Genomic DNA, 19,664 nt, shown 5'->3' on the forward strand with positions numbered 1-19,664 from the left:
CAACAGTCCATTGGCATATATTTAGGCCCAGCACCCAGGCAGAGGAGAGAGGTCCCGTAACAGAGGATCTGGCTTCATATCAGCAGAGAATCAGTCTGCATGTCATAGCAGAGAATCAGGCTTCACGTCAGCCACCAGTGCAACAGTCCATTGTCATATATTTAGGCCCAGCACCCAGGCAGAGGAGAGAGGTCCCGTAACAGAGGATCTGGCTTCATGTCAGCAGAGAATCAGTCTGCATGTCATAGCAGAGAATCAGGCTTCACGTCAGCCACCAGTGCAACAGTCCATTGTCATATATTTAGGCCCAGCACCCAGGCAGAGGAGAGAGGTCCCGTAACAGAGGATCTGGCTTCATGTCAGCAGAGAATCAGTCTGCATGTCATAGCAGAGAATCAGGCTTCATGTCAGCCACCACTGCAACAGTCCGTTGGCATATATTTAGGCCCAGCACCCAGGCAGAGGAGAGAGGTCCCGTAACAGAGAATCTGTCTTCATGTCAGCAGAGAATCAGTCTGCATGTCATAGCAGAGAATCAGGCTTCACATCAGCCACCAGTGCAACAGTCCATTGTCATATATTTAAGCCCAGCACCCAGGAAGAGGAGAGAGGTCCCGTAACAGAGGATCTGTCTTCATGTCAGCAGAGAATCAGTCTGCATGTCATAGCAGAGAATCAGGCTTCACGTCAGCCACCAGTGCAACAGTCCATTGGCATATATTTAGGCCCAGCACCCAGGCAGAGGAGAGAGGTCCCGTAACAGAGGATCTGGCTTCATGTCAGCAGAGAATCAGTCTGCATGTCATAGCAGAGAATCAGGCTTCATGTCAGCCACCACTGCAACAGTCCATTGGCATATATTTAGGCCCAGCACACAGGCAGAGGAGAGAGGTCCCGTAACAGAGGATCTGGCTTCATGTCAGCAGAGAATCAGTCTGCATGTCATAGCAGAAAATCAGGCTTCACGTCAGCCACCACTGCAACAGTCCATTGGCATATATTTAGGCCCAGCACCCAGGCAGAGGAGAGAGGTCCCGTAACAGAGGATCTGGCTTCATGTCAGCAGAGAATCAGTCTGCATGTCATAGCAGAGAATCAGGCTTCACGTCAGCCACCAGTGCAACAGTCCATTGTCATATATTTAGGCCCAGCACCCAGGCAGAGGAGAGAGGTCCCGTAACAGAGGATCTGGCTTCATGTCAGCAGAGAATCAGTCTGCATGTCATAGCAGAGAATCAGGCTTCATGTCAGCCACCACTGCAACAGTCCGTTGGCATATATTTAGGCCCAGCACCCAGGCAGAGGAGAGAGGTCCCGTAACAGAGAATCTGTCTTCATGTCAGCAGAGAATCAGTCTGCATGTCATAGCAGAGAATCAGGCTTCACATCAGCCACCAGTGCAACAGTCCATTGTCATATATTTAGGCCCAGTACCCAGGCAGAGGAGAGAGGTCCCGTAACAGAGAATCTTTCTTCATGTCAGCAGAGAATCAGTCTGCATGTCATAGCAGAGAATCAGGCTTCACATCAGCCACCAGTGCAACAGTCCATTGTCATATATTTAGGCCCAGCACCGAGGCAGAGGAGAGAGGTCCAGTAACAGAGGATCTGGCTTCATGTCAGCAGATAATCAGTCTGCATGTCATAGCAGAGAATCAGGCTTCACGTCGGCCACCAGTGCAACAGTCCATTGTCATATATTTAGGCCCAGCACCCAGGCAGAGGAGAGAGGTCCCGTAACAGAGGATCTGGCTTCATGTCAGCAGAGAATCAGTCTGCATGTCATAGCAGAGAATCAGGCTTCATGTCAGCCACCACTGCAACAGTCCATTGTCATATATTTAGGCCCAGCACCCAGGCAGAGGAGAGAGGTCCCGTAACAGAGAATCTGGCTTCATGTCAGCAGAGAATCAGTCTGCATGTCATAGCAGAGAATCAGGCTTCACGTCAGCCTCCACTGCAACAGTTCATTGGCATATATTTAGGCCCAGCACCCAGGCAGAGGAGAGAAGTCCCGTAACAGAGGATCTGTCTTCATGTCAGCAGAGAATCAGTCTGCATGTCATAGCAGAGAATCAGGCTTCATGTCAGCCACCACTGCAACAGTCCATTGGCATATATTTAGGCCCAGCACCCAGGCAGAGGAGAGAGGTCACGTAACAGAGAATCTGGCTTCATGTCAGCAGAGAATTAGTCTGCATGTCATAGCAGAGAATCAGGCTTCACGTCAGCCACCACTGCAACAGTCCATTGTCAGATATTTAGGCCCAGCACCCAGGCAGAGGAGAGAGGTCCCGTAACAGAGAATCTGGCTTCATGTCAGCAGAGAACTAGTCTGCATGTCATAGCAGAGAATCAGGCTTCACGTCACCCAACATTGGAACAGTCCATTGGTATATATTTAGGCCCCGGCACCCAGACAGAGGAGAGGTTCATTCAACTTTGGGTAGCCTCGCAATATAATGGTGATGGGCCCGAGCTGCGTTGGGTGCCACCCCGCTGTGACCATGCTTCATCCTCATCCTCCTCCACCTCCTCCTCATCCTCGTCCTCCTCGTCCTCCAGTAGTGGGCCCTGGCTGGCCACATTTGTACCTGGCCTCTGCTGTTGCAAAAAACCTCTCTCTGAGTCACTTCGAAGAGACTGGCCTGAAAGTGCTAAAAATGACCCCTCTTCCTGCTCCTCCTCCTCCTCCTGGGCCACCTCCTCTTCCATCATCGCCCTAAGTGTTTTCTCAAGGAGACATAGAAGTGGTATTGTAACGCTGATAACGGCGTCATCACCACTGGCCATGTTGGTGGAGTACTCGAAGCAGCGCAACAGGGCACACAGGTCTCGCATGGAGGCCCAGTCATTGGTGGTGAAGTGGTGCTGTTCCGCAGTGCGACTGACCCGTGCGTGCTGCAGCTGAAACTCCACTATGGCCTGCTGCTGCTCGCACAGTCTGTCCAGCATGTGCAAGGTGGAGTTCCACCTGGTGGGCACGTCGCATATGAGGCGGTGAGCGGGAAGGCCGAAGTTACGCTGTAGCGCAGACAGGCGAGCAGCGGCAGGATGTGAACGCCGGAAGCGCAAACAGACGGCCCGCACTTTATGCAGCAGCTCTGACATGTCGGGGTAGTTGTGAATGAACTTCTGCACCACCAAATTCAGCACATGCGCCAGGCAAGGGATGTGCGTCAAACCGGCTAGTCCCAGAGCTGCAACGAGATTTCGCCCATTATCGCACACCACCAGGCCGGGCTTGAGGCTCACTGGCAGCAACCACTCGTCGGTCTGTTGTTCTATACCACGCCACAACTCCTGTGCGGTGTGGGGCCTGTCCCCCAAACATATGAGTTTCAGAATGGCCTGCTGACGTTTACCCCGGGCTGTGCTGAAGTTGGTGGTGAAGGTGTGTGGCTGACTGGATGAGCAGGTGGAAGAAGAGGAGGAGGAAGCCGAGAAGGAGGAGGTGGCAACAGGAGGAAAAGAATGTTGCCCTGCGATCCTTGGCGGCGGAAGGACGTGCGCCAAACAGCTCTCCGCCTGGGGCCCAGCTGCCACTACATTTACCCAGTGTGCAGTTAGGGAGATATAGCGTCCCTGGCCGTGCTTACTGGTCCACGTATCTGTGGTTAGGTGGACCTTGCTACAGATGGCGTTGCGCAGTGCACACTTGATTTTATCGGATACTTGGTTGTGCAGGGAAGGCACGGCTGTCTTGGAGAAGTAGTGGCGGCTGGGAACAACATACTGTGGGACAGCAAGCGACATGAGCTGTTTGAAGCTGTCTGTGTCCACCAGCCTAAATGACAGCATTTCATAGGCCAGTAGTTTAGAAATGCTGGCATTCAGGGCCAGGGATCGAGAGTGGCTAGGTGGGAATTTACGCTTTCTCTCAAATGTTTGTGAGATGGAGAGTTGAACGCTGCCGTGTGACATGGTTGAGATGCTTGGTGACAGAGGTGGTGGTGGTGTTGGTGGTACATCCTCTGTTTGCTGGGCGGCAGGTGCCAACGTTCCTCCAGAGGCGGAGGAAGAGGCCGAGGCGGCAGCACCAGAAGAGGCCGAGGCGGCAGCAGAAGAAGAGGCCGAGGCGGCAGCAGCAGAAGAGGTAGCAGGGGGAGCCTGAGTGACTTCCTTGTTTTTAAGGTGTTTACTCCACTGCAGTTCATGCTTTGCATGCAGGTGCCTGGTCATGCAGGTTGTGCTAAGGTTCAGAACGTTAATGCCTCGCTTCAGGCTCTGATGGCACAGCGTGCAAACCACTCGGGTCTTGTCGTCAGCACATTGTTTGAAGAAGTGCCATGCCAGGGAACTCCTTGAAGCTGCCTTTGGGGTGCTCGGTCCCAGATGGCGGCGGTCAGTAGCAGGCGGAGTCTCTTGGCGGCGGGTGTTCCGCTTTTGCCCACTGCTCCCTCTTTTGCTACGCTGTTGGCTCGGTCTCACCACTGCCTCTTCCTCCGAACTGTGAAAGTCAGTGGCACGACCTTCATTCCATGTGGGGTCTAGGACCTCATCGTCCCCTGCATCGTCTTCCACCCAGTCTTGATCCCTGACCTCCTATTCAGTCTGCACACTGCAGAAAGACGCAGCAGTTGGCACCTGTGTTTCGTCATCATCAGAGACTTGCTGAGGTGGTATTCCCATGTCCTCATCATCAGGAAACATAAGTGGTTGTGCGTCAGTGCATTCTATGTCTTCCACCGCTGGGGAAGGGCTAGGTGGATGCCCTTGGGAAACCCTGCCAGCAGAGTCTTCAAACAGCATAAGAGACTGCTGCATAACTTGAGGCTCAGACAGTTTCCCTGATATGCATGGGGGTGATGTGACAGACTGATGGGGTTGGTTTTCAGGCGCCATCTGTGCGCTTTCTGCAGAAGACTGGGTGGGAGATAATGTGAATGTGCTGGATTCACTGCCGGCCACCCAATTGACTAATGCCTGTACCTGCTCAGGCCTTACCATCCTTAGAACGGCATTGGGCCCCACCATATATCGCTGTAAATTCTGGCGGCTACTGGGACCTGAGGTAGTTGGTACACTAGGACGTGTGGATGTGGCAGAACGGCCACGTCCTCTCCCAGCACCAGAGGTTCCACTAACACCACCACGACCATGTCCACATCCGCGTCCCTTACTAGATGTTTTCCTCATTGTTATCGTTCACCACAACAACAAAAATATTATTTGGCCCAATGTATTGAATTCAAATTCAGGCCTTTTTTTACAAACACCTAACACTATCTGGCTATCTATTTAGGTACCGTATTACACTAATACAGGCACAGCAGTAACCACCGATTTAGCTGACTATGAATTTGAGGCCTAGTATTTAGGCGCTGGGTGACAGGTATACGTTTTACGGACAGAATTAGACTGGGATATGCACAGTAGCGTGTGTGTGAAGTTATTGAGAATGACCCTATCAGCACCTTGATTCTGATATACCCTTTAGGGATGTATTTAAAGTAGGTGTGATACAGCAGAAACCACTAAATTAGGAAATTGCTAAATTGGGAATTGTATTTCAACCCAGAACAAAAAATGTGCTTTGACGGACACTAAATAACTTGCCCAGCCACAACAGTACAGCAGTAACGACAGATTTAGCAGGATATAAATTTGAGGCCTAGTATTTAGGCGCTGGGTGACAGGTATAGGTTTACGGACAGAATTAGACTTGGAAATGCACAGTAGCGTGTGTGTGAAGTTATTCAGAATGACCCTATGTGCACCTTGAATATTATATACCCTTTTAGGGATAAATTTAAAGTAGGCCTGATACAGCAGAAACCACTAAATTAGGAAATTGCTAAATTGGGAATTGTATTTCAACCCAGAACAAAAAATGTGCTTTGACGGACACTAAATAACTTGCCCAGCCACAGCAGTACAGCAGTAACGACAGATTCAGCAGGATATAAATTTGAGGCCTAGTATTTAGGCGCTGGGTGACAGGTATAGGTTTACTGACAGAATTAGACTTGGAAATGCACAGTAGCGTGTGTGTGAAGTTATTCAGAATGACCCTATGTGCACCTTGAATATTATATACCCTTTTAGGGATAGATTTCAAATAGCTCTGATACAGCAGAAACCACTAAATTAGGAAATTGCTAAATTGGGAATTGTATTTCAACCCAGAACAAAAAATGTGCTTTGACAGACACTAAATAACTTGCCCAGCCACAGCAGTACAGCAGTAACGACAGATTTAGCAGGATATAAATTTGAGGCCTAGTATTTAGGCGCTGGGTGACAGGTATACGTTTTACGGACAGAATTAGACTTGGAAATGCACAGTAGCGTGTGTGTGAAGTTATTCAGAATGACCCTATGTGCACCTTGAATATTATATACCCTTTTAGGGATAGATTTCAAATAGCTCTGATACAGCAGAAACCACTAAATTAGGAAATTGCTAAATTGGGAATTGTATTTCAACCCAGAACAAAAAATGTGCTTTGACGGACACTAAATAACTTGCCCAGCCACAACAGTACAGCAGTAATGACAGATTCAGCAGGATATAAATTTGAGGCCTAGTATTTAGGCGCTGGGTGACAGGTATACGTTTTACGGACAAAATTAGACTGGGATATGCACAGTAGCGTGTGTGTGAAGTTATTGAGAATGACCCTATCGGCACCTTGATTCTGATATACCCTTTTAGGGATGTATTTAAAGTAGGCCTGATACAGCAGAAACCACTAAATTAGGAAATTGCTAAATTGGGAATTGTATTTCAACCCAGAACAAAAAATGTGCTTTGACAGACACTAAATAACTTGCCCAGCCACAGCAGTACAGCAGTAACGACAGATTTAGCTGGATATAAATTTGAGGCCTAGTATTTAGGCGCTGGGTGACAGGTATAGGTTTACGGACAGAATTAGACTTGGAAATGCACAGTAGCGTGTGTGTGAAGTTATTCAGAATGACCCTATGTGCACCTTGAATATTATATACCCTTTTAGGGATAGATTTCAAATAGCTCTGATACAGCAGAAACCACTAAATTAGGAAATTGCTAAATTGGGAATTGTATTTCAACCCAGAACAAAAAATGTGCTTTGACGGACACTAAATAACTTGCCCAGCCACAACAGTACAGCAGTAACGACAGATTTAGCTGGATATAAACTTGAGGCCTAGTATTTAGGTGCTGGGTGACAGATATACGTTTACTGACAGAATTACACTGGGATATGGCCAAAAAATAACCACACTATTGATGGTTAAATGCACTTGGTGTGACAGCTTGACCAACCACACTACTGAGGGTTAAATGCACTTGGTGACAGGCGCAGCTTGCCCCTGATGTAGTATATGGCCAAAAAATAAACAGACTATTGCTGGTTAAATGCACTTGGTGTGACAGCTTGACCAACCACACTACTGAGGGTTAAATGCACTTGGTGACAGGCGCAGCTTGCCCCTGATGTAGTATATGGCCAAAAAATAAACAGACTATTGCTGGTTAAATGCACTTGGTGTGACAGCTTGACCAACCACACTACTGAGGGTTAAATGCACTTGGTGAAAGCCGCAGCTTGCCCCTGATGTAGTATATGGCCAAAAAATAAACAGACTATTGCTGGTTAAATGGACTTGGTGTGACAGCTTCACCCTGATGTAGGATTTAGCCAAAAAACAACCACTCCATTGAGGGTTAAATGCACTTGGTGACAGGCGCAGCTTGCCCCTGATGTAGTATATGGCCAAAAAATAAACAGACTATTGCTGGTTAAATGCACTTGGTGTGACAGCTTCACCCTGATGTAGGCTTTAGCCAAAAAACAACCACACCATTGAGGGTTAAATGCACTTGGTGACAGGCGCAGCTTGCCCCTGATGTAGTATATGGCCAAAAAATAAACAGACTATTGCTGGTTAAATGCACTTGGTGTGACAGCTTCACCCTGATGTAGGCTTTAGCCAAAGAACAACCACACCATTGAGGGTTAAATGCACTTGGTGGCAGCTTGTTCTGGCGCAACACAAGACACAAAATGGCCGCCGATCACCCCAGAAAAAAGTGTCTGAAAAATGCTCTGGGCAGCCTAAAAACAGTGAGCAATTCAATAGCAGCAGTTCAATCATCCACAGCTGCAGATCGATCAATGGATGGAGTCTTTTGGAGGAGTTAATCAGCCTAATCTCGCCCTGCAACCTCTCCCTACGCTAATCAGAGCAGAGTGACGGGCGGCGCTATGTGACTCCAGCTTAAATAGAGGCTGGGTCACATGGTGCTCTGGCCAATCACAGCCATGCCAATAGTAGGCATGGCTGTGACGGCCTCTTGGGGCAAGTAGTATGACGCTTGTTGATTGGCTGCTTTGCAGCCTTTCAAAAAGCGCCAAGAAAGCGACGAACACCGAACCCGAACCCGGACTTTTACAAAAATATCCGGGTTCGGGTCCGTGTCACGGACACCCCAAAATTCGGTACCAACCCGAACTATACAGTTCGGGTTCGCTCATCCCTAGTCATTAGAGGAAATACTGGCGCCTATAAGTAATCAGAAACAATAGATGCTTGTATGTCTTGGGTCCCTGTAAGACCTTTAAAGTACATTTATTTGGGGCTAAACTATACAGAAATGTTCCTAGCAGAGTTCTTTTTCTGAAATCTCCAGATTTAAGGACTCCTTTGGACTGTCGCCACATTAAACCATCAGATGATATCTCATGAATGTAATAAATAGGTTTAACTTTGAGCAAAAACAACATGCCTACTTTTATAAAGAATTGAAATATTAAAGCAATCCTTTATCTCTAACATGTGCTATACTGTAGAAGGTCAGCAAAACTTATATGAATTTTCTGCTTCCAAAAAGGGACAAACTATAAACCCCTATGGTTTCATATCACAACTGTATGTAACCGTACAATACTATCACGCCATGCTTGTCAGTTATAAAAGGGCTCTGTCTGCAGTTTAATTGCTAGATTATCTTCAGCCTGGCAGCTCAGGGGCATGTCCTTTCTGCTGAAGCTTTCTCCCTGTAACTGACACAGCTTCTAGCAGAACATATGGCTCATGGCAGTTAAAGATTAAAACTGAGCATGTGCGACCACCCCAGTGAGACAAAAAAATAAGGAAAAGAACAAACAGCAGGCGGCGCTATACAGATACATTTTATTGAATAGTTCACTGGCTATACAACATTTTTAATTACAAACCGGATTCCAAAAAAGTTGGGACACTAAACAAATTGTGAATAAAAACTGAATGCAATGATGTGGAGATGGCAAATGTCAATATTTTATTTGTAATAGAACATAGAAGACAGATCAAACGTTTAATCCGAGTAAATGTATCATTTTAAAGAAAAAATATTCAAATTTTCACGGTGTCAACAAATCCCCAAAAATTTGGGACAAGTAGCAAAAAGAGGCTGGAAAAAGTAAATTTGAGCATAACGAAGAGCTGGAAGACCAATTAACACTAATTAGGTCAATTGACAACATGATTGGGTATAAAAAGAGCTTCTCAGAGTGGCAGTGTCTCTCAGAAGCCAAGATGGGTAGAGGATCACCAATTCCCACAATGTTGGGCAGAAAGATAGTGGAGCAATATCAGAAAGGTGTTACCCAGCGAAAAATTGCAAAGACTTTTCATCTATCATCATGAACTGTGCATAACATCATCCAAAGATTCAGAGAATCTGGAACAATCTCTGTGCGTAAGGGTCAAGGCCGTAAAACCATACTGGATGCCCGTGATCTCCGGGCCCTTAAACGACACTGCACCACAAACAGGAATGCTACTGTAAAGGAAATCACAGAATGGGCTCAGGAATACTTCCAGAAACCATTGTCAGTGAACACAATCCACCGTGCCATCCGCCGTTGCCAGCTGAAACTCTACAGTGCAAAGAAGAAGCCATTTCTAAGCAAGATCCACAAGCTCAGGCGTTTTCACTGGGCCAGGGATCATTTAAAATGGAGTGTGGCAAAATGGAAGACTGTTCTGTGGTCAGACGAGTCACGATTCGAAGTTCTTTTTGGAAATCTGGGACGCCATGTCATCCGGACCAAAGAGGACAAGGACAACCCAAGTTGTTATCAACGCTCAGTTCAGAAGCCTGCATCTCTGATGGTATGGGGTTGCATTAGTGCGTGTGGCATGGGCAGCCTGCATGTCTGGAAAGGCACCATCAATGCAGAAAAATATATTCAGGTTCTGGAACAACATATGCTCCCATCCAGACGTCATCTCTTTCAGGGAAGACCCTGCATTTTTCAACAAGATAATGCCAGACCACATTCTGCATCAATCACAACATCATGGCTGCGTAGGAGAAGGATCCGGGTACTGAAATGGCCAGTCTGCAGTCCAGATCTTTCACCTATAGAGAACATTTGGCGCATCATAAAGAGGCAGGTGCAACAAAGAAGGCCCAAGACGATTGAACAGTTAGAGGCCTGTATTAGACAAGAATGGGAGAGCATTCCTATTTCTAAACTTGAGAAACTGGTCTCCTCGGTCCTCAGACGTCTGTTGAGTGTTGTAAGAAGAAGGGGAGATGCCACACAGTGGTGAAAATGGCCTTGTCCCAACTTTTTGGGGATTTGTTGACACCATGAAATTCTGATTCAACATATTTTTCCCTTAAAATGGTACATTTTCTCAGTTTAAACTTTTGTTCCGTGATTTATGTTCTATTCTGAATAAAATATTAGAAGTTGGCACCTCCACATCATTACATTCAGTTTTTATTCACGATTTGTATAGTGTCCCAACTTTTTGGGAATCCGGTTTGTACATGCAATTACAGAAGTATCCAGGTTCTGGTTTGAAAAATGTAGAATATGTTTTGTGACACAACCCCTTGAAGTGATTAGGGCTGGATGTAGTACCCTGCAAAGGAAGTTGACTGGAAGCCCCACTGTGCAAGGAAAATTTAGAAGTGGATGCAGCACTACAGTGCTGTTTCCACTACATTCTCAGGATAAGTAAGGAACTCAGACCCTCATGAACTAACCAAAAGATATGCCATGACTTGATAAGATTGGAAAAACCTTTGTGCTAACCATTAGGTACCAAAGTTATTTATTTAGTGAACATTAAAGAGTAAAAATCACCTTCTTTATTTTATGTGCAGCGAGCCAGACCACAGGGGAAGCATGGTGGTGGATTGTTGGAAAAGTTGGGAGTGGTGGTGGCGGCAACAAGGGTGGTTATAGTAGTCACGGTGGCTAATCCCTCTCTCCAGCTCTCCACCAGGCCATGCTTGCAGTGGTTAGAGGGGCGTAACCCTTCTTCCACTTTGGGCACTACCTGGACTTAGGGGTCTCCTGCCTGGTGGTGGCTGGGGTGCCCTTGATGTTAGGTGGATGAGTAGAAGGATGCAAGGCAAGGGGGTGGATAAAGGGCTGGTGGATGATTGAATTAAATAGAATCTCTCTTTACTGAGTAGATGGTCGTGTTTGCAGTACAAATACAAGCAATAGGCACAGTTCTCAGGTGTTTCACAGAATAGTTTTTTCCCCAAAGGCTATACTGTATACAGGAGGTAGCCATAATGATGATCCTTCCTGAGTCTCTTTCTATAGGTATTAACAATCTCCTCAAATTGAACAAAGGCATGCAATCACTCTCAATATTTGTCTGCAATGCTGATCTGTGGAGTGCAGTCCTAGATCAAATGGCCAGTCTGTCTCAGGAGTGTGGCAGGTGCCAGGTGCAATTAAACCGTTCCATCTGTGGCAAAGTCAAAGGCATGCATTACCTTTACTGTCTCAGGCCATCCATCTCAGTTCTATCTTGGCTTATTTTACAGCAGCATACGCAATCAAGTTTTTTCTTTTGCCTGTTCAGCAGAAGATTCTCAGCTAACTAACTAGGGGAACATGGGACCAGCCCACTACCAAGCAACTGTAACTAAAACTGCCAGTTAATTATTTCCTACCCATACATAAACTTTTGGGATACACAGTGCACAGTTATCATCTAAGTAAAATTTAAACAGCTTTGACCGTGAAGCATAACATTACTTTTGCAGTGAACCATAGCATTCTAGCATTAACCCCTGGGCAGTGATCCAGTGGGTCGCTGCATATGTATATTTATTTTTTACTAATTAAAATATATGCAATAATATAACCATTCAGATATTTATTTACCTTAAAGGGTTGTCTGATCCCTTACCCAAAAAAATTAAGGGCACAACCTAGAATGTGTTTATAATAAAGAAAAAAAGATGCTTAGAGTACCTCACCCCCACAGTTCTGGTCCAGGGTCGACGGTCCAGGGTCGACAGTCCAGTCCTCACTGCTTCCAGTCCACTGTGGACCGGAATTGCCATGTCCCGTCCATCATTACATGCACTACTTCTGACATACAATAGCTTCAGTAGTGACGTGTCCCCAAGTAACATATGACATCTAAGGCCAATGAATGGTTGCAGTGGTGCATCTGGCAACACACAGCAAGGGCAAACTGGGAACTTAAAGTGGCCCTGGAAAAAAAACTAAAAGTGGCCTCATGTTGTAAGTGGGTCCAACCCAGCAGAACCAAATCCACAGTGCAGCAGGATGGAGAGCATCAGATCGCTATGTATCTGACTGGCATCCCTGAAGAGTCCTTGGGTAGCCCCCTAGATATCGGCACACCAAGAAATTTCCCTGAAGGGTCTATGGCCAGCATGCCCCCGACACATAGGATGTCACACTTCTGGTCAACAAGGGTCTGGAAGCAACGGGGACAGGACCATCATTACTGGACACAGGGAAAAGGTAAGTGTCTGTTTTTCTTAATTGTAAACAAATATTATCCCTTAATTAATTTTATGTAAGGGGTCAGACCACTCCTTTCAATGAGGTTTTCTTTTTTTAAATCAGATATTTTTTATTAGCAATTTTTCAAAACAATAGATGTAATGACATCCAAACCCCCCCTCCCACCCCCGCCGATCAGATGCTGATGATCTATCCAGAGGATAGATCAATAAAAAAAAACTGCAGAACCCCTTTAAGTTTAGGGGTGCAATTACTTTTTCACATGCGTGATATACGTACTTACAACTTTGATCTCTACATAAGGTCCTATAATTTTGATTCTTCTTTTATCAGGTGCTGCAGAGTGGACGTCTTGGTTTAATGTTGACCATCCAGAAGGTGATGGAGATTATGAAACAGTAGAGGCCATTCGTTTTTATTATCCACAGCGCTTATGCCTTAGACCTATTGCTCTTGAAGCCAAAACCACTGAATGGGCCAGACCAAAGGATACAAAGGAGGTTGTACATTCTAATCCAGAAAAGGGCTTTTGGTGCATTAACAAAGAGCAGCAGAAAGGACGAAATTGCTCCAACTATCATGTTAGGTTCCAATGTCCACTTGGTAAGTAATATATAATAATAACCGGGATTTCATTTCTAGAGAGATGAAATAATATGATGGGAATACTCTATTCCTTTTTTAACTTAAAAAAGTTTTGTAGCAGATCTAATGTTGAGATAGCAAAGTTCACAAAATGGACTTCGATCCAAAATTCAGGGAAAATTCTATTAGCTGCAAAGCTAAATTTTCTCGTGCTTTGTGGTAACTAATCAATTTTCCCTAAAATGGCAGTAAAAAAAAAAAATTCACTCACCTAATCCATTTGCACGAGAAGGGTTCTCCACGGCTATCTTGATTGAAAATCTTGTGCACGGTGACATATAATGTCACCACGCCGGCCAGCATTATGACGTCATCACACACTGCGCAAGATGTCACGATGGATCTCCAATCAAGATGGTCGTGTTGGACTCTTTGTGAGCAAATGGATAAAGTGAGTATTTTTTATTTTTTTAAACAGATTAACCCCTGACACCTCACAATGTTCATCTGAGATGCCACGATCAGCACCAAACGTGGCATCTGAGCTGTTCAATGGTGGCAGGCGGCACCATCGCCATCCCTGTCATTGCGCCCGATAGTCACAAAGTAATGCACTTTATGACAAAGTAATTTGTCACAAAGTGAATTTCTTTGTAAAATTTGGCGAAGCAGCTGAATCAAATTTTTTAGAACTTTGCTCATCTCTAAGCAGGTCACATCACACATGATCACTGGAAAGGGAGGTATAGAGTGACGGAGTACTGGGCAGCAGAGGCGTAATTACCATAGTGGCAGGCCATACGACTGCTATGAGGCCCAGGTCAAGAGGGGCCCCAGTCTTAGTTGGGATCATCCCCTCTTCTACTGGAGGTGAAAACTTGGTCAGGACTCTACCCTCTAAATCTAAAGGAACAACTTTTAGCAAATGAGGCAGTAGAATAAATGGCTCAAGGGTCATTGAAAAGGGTTTAGGCAGAAACCCTTCTGTCCCTTTTGGGGAGGTCTGGTTTGATCCTTGCTTTGGGGCCCTTACTTTTCTATGTACGCCACTGACGGGCAGAGTCGGAAAAGTAGAGGGCGGGGATCAGTGAGATGAACATGTTTTTTTTCTTCTTTTTTTTTACAGTATTTTTAGCAAATTTTTTTCTGAAGGAAAACCACATTAAAAGTAAAAAAGTACAAAATTTTGCAAATGGAATACTGCAAATCAGAACTTAATGCAAAACCATGGTATACATAGCAAAGAGATGTTTGCATGGCATAAGTCAATAAATGTAAACTCAAGTCAACTATATTTGTTATAAAGAAATGACATTTATAGGAAAATGCAGAAAATGTGTATTGTGTGATATATTACGCTAAACTTTTCATGCTTGAATCACATTCCAATAGAACATAAAGGAAAGAAACTGGGGACTGCTGTGAACTACATTCACTTCTATAGGAGTTCCACTGTTATAAATTGTCTGAATTCTGTTATAATTCCTTCTTGCCAGATCAAGACTGACTGTCTGTTAACTGAAGGATCAGATAACATCATCCCATAAAAATCTATGCAGAGGGGAGGGGAAGCATAGAAAAGCACAGTGAGCAGAGAGAACCAGGCATGATTCAGCAGTTAATTGTGTTATGTCTCAGCTTTATTCACATCACTATTGCTCAGTATGTCTTTATATACTGCATATGTGTGATTCTGTGTAGACATCATAGCAGTTAATCTTCACCAACCAGCTCAGGGACAACATATAATGAGAGATGTAGCCTGTAAACGGAAATATAAGTTACATAATGGTCAGTTGTAGTTCCATCACGCAAGTAAATACATATTGTATCTTATTCTGAGTTAGATGAAACATTTATGCTTTAAGAGTTTTAAAAGTAAAGAAATAAATTTAGTAAAATCCTATCTCTGCTGACATGGGCAGAAAATGTACAGTAAACCAAATACAGTTGGATTGGATCTCCAACCTGTGTAATTTGATGTTGATGAGGCCAATATTTGTTTACACTTAAAGCATACTTGAGTTTTGAAAGAATGTTTGCATAATGGCTGTTTCTTTGTACAATCACAACTGTAAATGAGCAGGTCTTTTTTGGGCTTCCCTAGTGTCTATTTCAGTCATATTATTCCCTGTTTCAGCTGCACATCTAGATGCAGTTCTCTAACAAGCAGGGGTATCTCCCTTCTGTGGAATCTGGCAGCACTGTACTGCTCTCCCTTACTTTGCACTTTATTTGTTTTCTGCTCCGGCGCTCATAGAACAGATAAGAAGGGGTAAAAACATAGGCTGCTCCTGTTCAGAAGCAGTTCATTTATCAGACTCAGGATCTCAGCTAGCTCTGACATGCCCCCACTTCCTCTATTCTGTCTTTTGTGTCTCTGTTACTAGGGGCATATTTTGCCTGACAACAGACAGTGGACTGCAAATTACTTTGAAGTGAAACCCCTAGTGTCCATTTACTTTACAGGTTTTTGTTCAGGTCGATGCAGGCATATTTTTTAAACAAAGTGATTCTATTAAATGAAATGAAATTGTGTGAAAGTACAGTGACTCTTTAAAAGAACATGTATTCTCAAAAAATCATATTCCACAACCAAGCTTATACTATCACCCCAGAACAAATACACATCCAGTCAGTGATTTCCCCTAAGGAGTGTTTATCATTGGGTCTAATAGATAGTTTGCAGTTGGTACAGGACAAGGATGTTTGTAAGTAAAATAACATGCTTCTTAAATTGTTTCCTATCTGCAATTATTGAGGGATTTTAAAAATATTTTTAGGGTCAAATAGTTTTTATTGAATCAGTCTGCATGTACAATAATGCACTAAGTGCGGATATATAAAAAAAAGGCAAATAGAAATCCAATCTATGCAGACAATTATGGTTATAAAACAGAACGAGTAGATATCAGGACATACAATAGGAAAGTACAAGGGAGAAGGTCAGGGGAATATAACATAACCTATAGCCACTTAGATCAACTAATAGGTAGATAAAGATACTCAGCAGCCCATGCCTCCCTAAAAAGGTATTAAGCTCATAGATCCTGTTGCTCATGTTGGGTTACCCATCACCCAACCGGCATAACCGGGAGAGGCCCTAAAATTAGACCATGGCCTCCACTGTTTGATAAAGGTCTCCGGAGACTGAGTGTCTTAAGCTCTAAGTTCCTCTATTATCATGATCTGGTTAAAGACCTCGACCCAGTCCAGCCTTTTTTGGGGGGAGGGCAGTGGATTTCCAAAGTCTAGGGATTATCCTATGCATTGCCATATGAAAGAACCCCAGAAGACCCTTATGAATCCTCACAAGCTGTCCAGCAAATATAGACAAAAGGTCCATAGGAGGTGTGAGAGCCAGAGAGTTTCCATACCATTGGTTATAGAGAGAGGAAACATAATTTCATAAGAGGTCAGAACCGGCCATGATGACCACCATATATGTAGCATGGAGCCTGGTCCTGCTCCACTTCTCTAGCAAATATAGGAGGTTTGCGGAAAGATCTGTTGAAGTCGTACGGGTATCATGTACCAGCGGGAGAGGATCCTATAATTAGTTTCTTAGAACTGACTTAAAAAAAAATCTTTTTAAAGTTACATAAAACAATAGTTTACTAAAATAATCTTTAAGGAAATTTTCAGTCCTCTCATTAAATGAATACCATAAAAAATTCTGGATATTTCTAGGGGCCCTACACGGGAAAAGGAAAAATAAAAGATATGAGAGAAATCCTTACTGGAAAATTTGGTGGCAGCAGCGACCTCGGAGTGGTTTATAAAACTCACCTCACTCATTCTAATTCTGATGTTAAATAGGTCCCAGCTGGTCTCTACTTCTTGGTCCTGTCTCTCAGGAAATGCCTGAACAGCCAATCAATGGCGAATACAGGTCACCATGAAGTAGATACCAAAGGAAACCTGGGCAGCTTTGAAATGAGAGCAGTAGGGTATAGGTAAGGTGAGAATCAGTACTTTACTTTTTTTTTTTTTTTACCCACTCTGAGCCACCAGTTGTTTTCTTTGCTGTCTCCCCAATTTTCACTATTAAACAGGCTGACATTATAGATGTGAAAATGTCACCTGAATTTAACTCTGCATTTCTTTTATTTAAGTATGCCCCCGTTTTCGTGTAATTTGAACATTTATTATATGCAAATGAGCCTCTTGGACCAGGGGGGCGTTCACCCACCTCATTTCCATGCCCCCGTCTGCCGTGTAAATCTTGCGCCTGCGCCGTCCCATTCAGTATTCGGCGCAGGGGGTGACAGAAACCCTTTAAATCTTTACCAATATCATCTGGTGTTATGATCTAGACATGTTCAATGCAATCAGTCTTATACTACTTTTATCTATTACAGATCCTCTCTTTTGGTCACATTGGTCTCCATGGAGTGCTTGCTCACAGGCAGGGTGTGGAGGAAAAGGCATCCAAATCAGACAGCGCACGTGCATTAATGTTCAGCCTGTAATGTCATTGAGCCTAGCAAAATGTAGAGGAAAAGCCACTGAGCGAAGAGTCTGCATCACTCGGCCATGTGTTCTAGGTAATTCACATGAGGGAATGGGGCTAAAAGTAGTTTCATGAAAACAGTCCCTGTCCATAAAGTCATATGGGGAGGAGCCCCTGGCTCATCTATGAGCCAGAAATGAGTGCTGCTATTACAGTGCCCCAGAATACCACTGCAAGGTTCAATTGTTGCTAAAGGGTTAATGTCAGAATATAGGCAGGGAAATAGTTAATCTGCCAGCCTCTTGGTGTAGTTGCAAGGTTAATGTGCTGGTCACTCCCCATGTCTGGATAGTTTTTGACTAGTTTAGGGTCAGTCTTGCTCTGCCTGTTGTTGGTGTCAGATGCCTTTGGAATCTGACTGAATCCTGTGTCAAGGAAGATAATCCTTTCTCCAGGAAAACACCAGTAATGTGGAGCGCAGAAGCTGCTGTGCTAGAAGACTAACCCTGAGAGAAAGCAGGAAATATTTTCACATACTTTTTATGACCAGGTGAGTGCATATGCAGGGACAGTAAAAATACGTTGGACTTTGCTGCATATGGAACAGGTTGCAGACTCCGGTGCCTATCACATCTTTGAGAGGTTTGCACCCCTGTGGTCATTTTAGGAAGACAGGAAAGTGTTTAGAGAGCAATTCAGGGAGTGCTACCCCCATCATTGCCGCTGCCTATACACAGCCATTGGGAAAAGTAAGCTCTGTGTTATACTCCAGAGCTGTGCCTACTGCTGTTATCTGTACTGCAACTCTCATCATCCTCAGTTAAGAGACTTCATTATAACTAAACTGAGCCTGTCTCCATACTTTCACTGTCCCTGCACCTGCCCTCCTGATTTGTACTCTGCCACTGTACACCATCAAGGGCACCCAAATTACCAATAGTTGGAGTCCCGAAAAGGCCGAGGGTGCGCCCTCTATTCACAGCATGGCCCCAGGGAGGACCAGAGGAAATTACTGTGAACTTCTACAATTCCTATCAGTGCCATAACTACCACTTGCATCTTCCTCCCAGTGCCCCTCCTTCAGGTAGCTGCACGATTTAAAGCTTTGGAAGGAGAATGTCTGGCCAATGGACGTTTTCACTTGATTAAGTTTTGTGAAAATAAGAGTGCAATATGAAAGGGGTTGTCTGTAACGTGACAACCCCTTTAATAGACCTTTTTCGGAAATGATTACCTACTGTCTATAATAATTTTGCTTTCTATAATAGATCTTAAAGGGAATTTCCATTGGCTAGCTCATGAATATGAGATTCTGATATAGGAATATGAGAATCTTAGACCCAGAACCCCAACCATAATGTTGATAACGGCAGCCGCAGGTTCTCAAAGTAAACAGCATACGGAGCCAGAATACCACAGATCTTTACACTGTGTGGTGGCCATTTTCAGGTACTGAAACTGACAGGCTCATGGGCCCTGGTGCAAGAGTTCAGCTTGGGCCCCCTTCCTTCAGTGCTTTGTGGCCAGGGGGCAGGGAAGCACATAGCCTTCGTGCTGCCTGAGGCAAAAATTGAAATGGCAACCCCCACCCCATGCCAATTTCTTGACCCTCCAGCCAGAGGTATGACTTGACCAGCATGCACTTTCTATACCAGTGTCTTCTTATTTGGCACAATTGGGCCCCCTCAGGCTCCTGGGCCTGGTAGCAACTGCTACCTCTGCACCCCCTATAGCTACAACCCTGGAAGCTGATGTGCCTACTCAAATGATTGGAAGCTGAGCTGCAGTATCTGAAAATGCATAATGTACAAAGCTGTGGTGTTCTGGCTCTATACACTGTTTATTTTGAGATCCTGTGTCTATAGCTAACAACCATGTATCAGACCCCCACAAAT

The 19,664-nt window shown here is 44.7% G+C and overlaps 1 protein-coding gene across 1 annotated transcript in view; it reads left to right on the forward strand.

Moving 5' to 3' along the window:
- CILP2 (cartilage intermediate layer protein 2) overlaps positions 1-19,664 on the forward strand; it is a 56,532-nt gene that overhangs the window by 26,676 nt on the left and 10,192 nt on the right. Inside the window, exons 2-3 of the mRNA XM_044285575.1 lie at positions 13,065-13,334; positions 17,678-17,863. Coding sequence (XP_044141510.1) covers positions 13,065-13,334; positions 17,678-17,863 — 456 coding nt within the window. The remainder of the gene's footprint in view (positions 1-13,064; positions 13,335-17,677; positions 17,864-19,664) is intronic.

The sequence above is a fragment of the Bufo gargarizans genome, chromosome 1 (assembly GCF_014858855.1).
Source record: "Bufo gargarizans isolate SCDJY-AF-19 chromosome 1, ASM1485885v1, whole genome shotgun sequence".
Taxonomy (NCBI): Eukaryota; Metazoa; Chordata; class Amphibia; order Anura; family Bufonidae; genus Bufo; species Bufo gargarizans.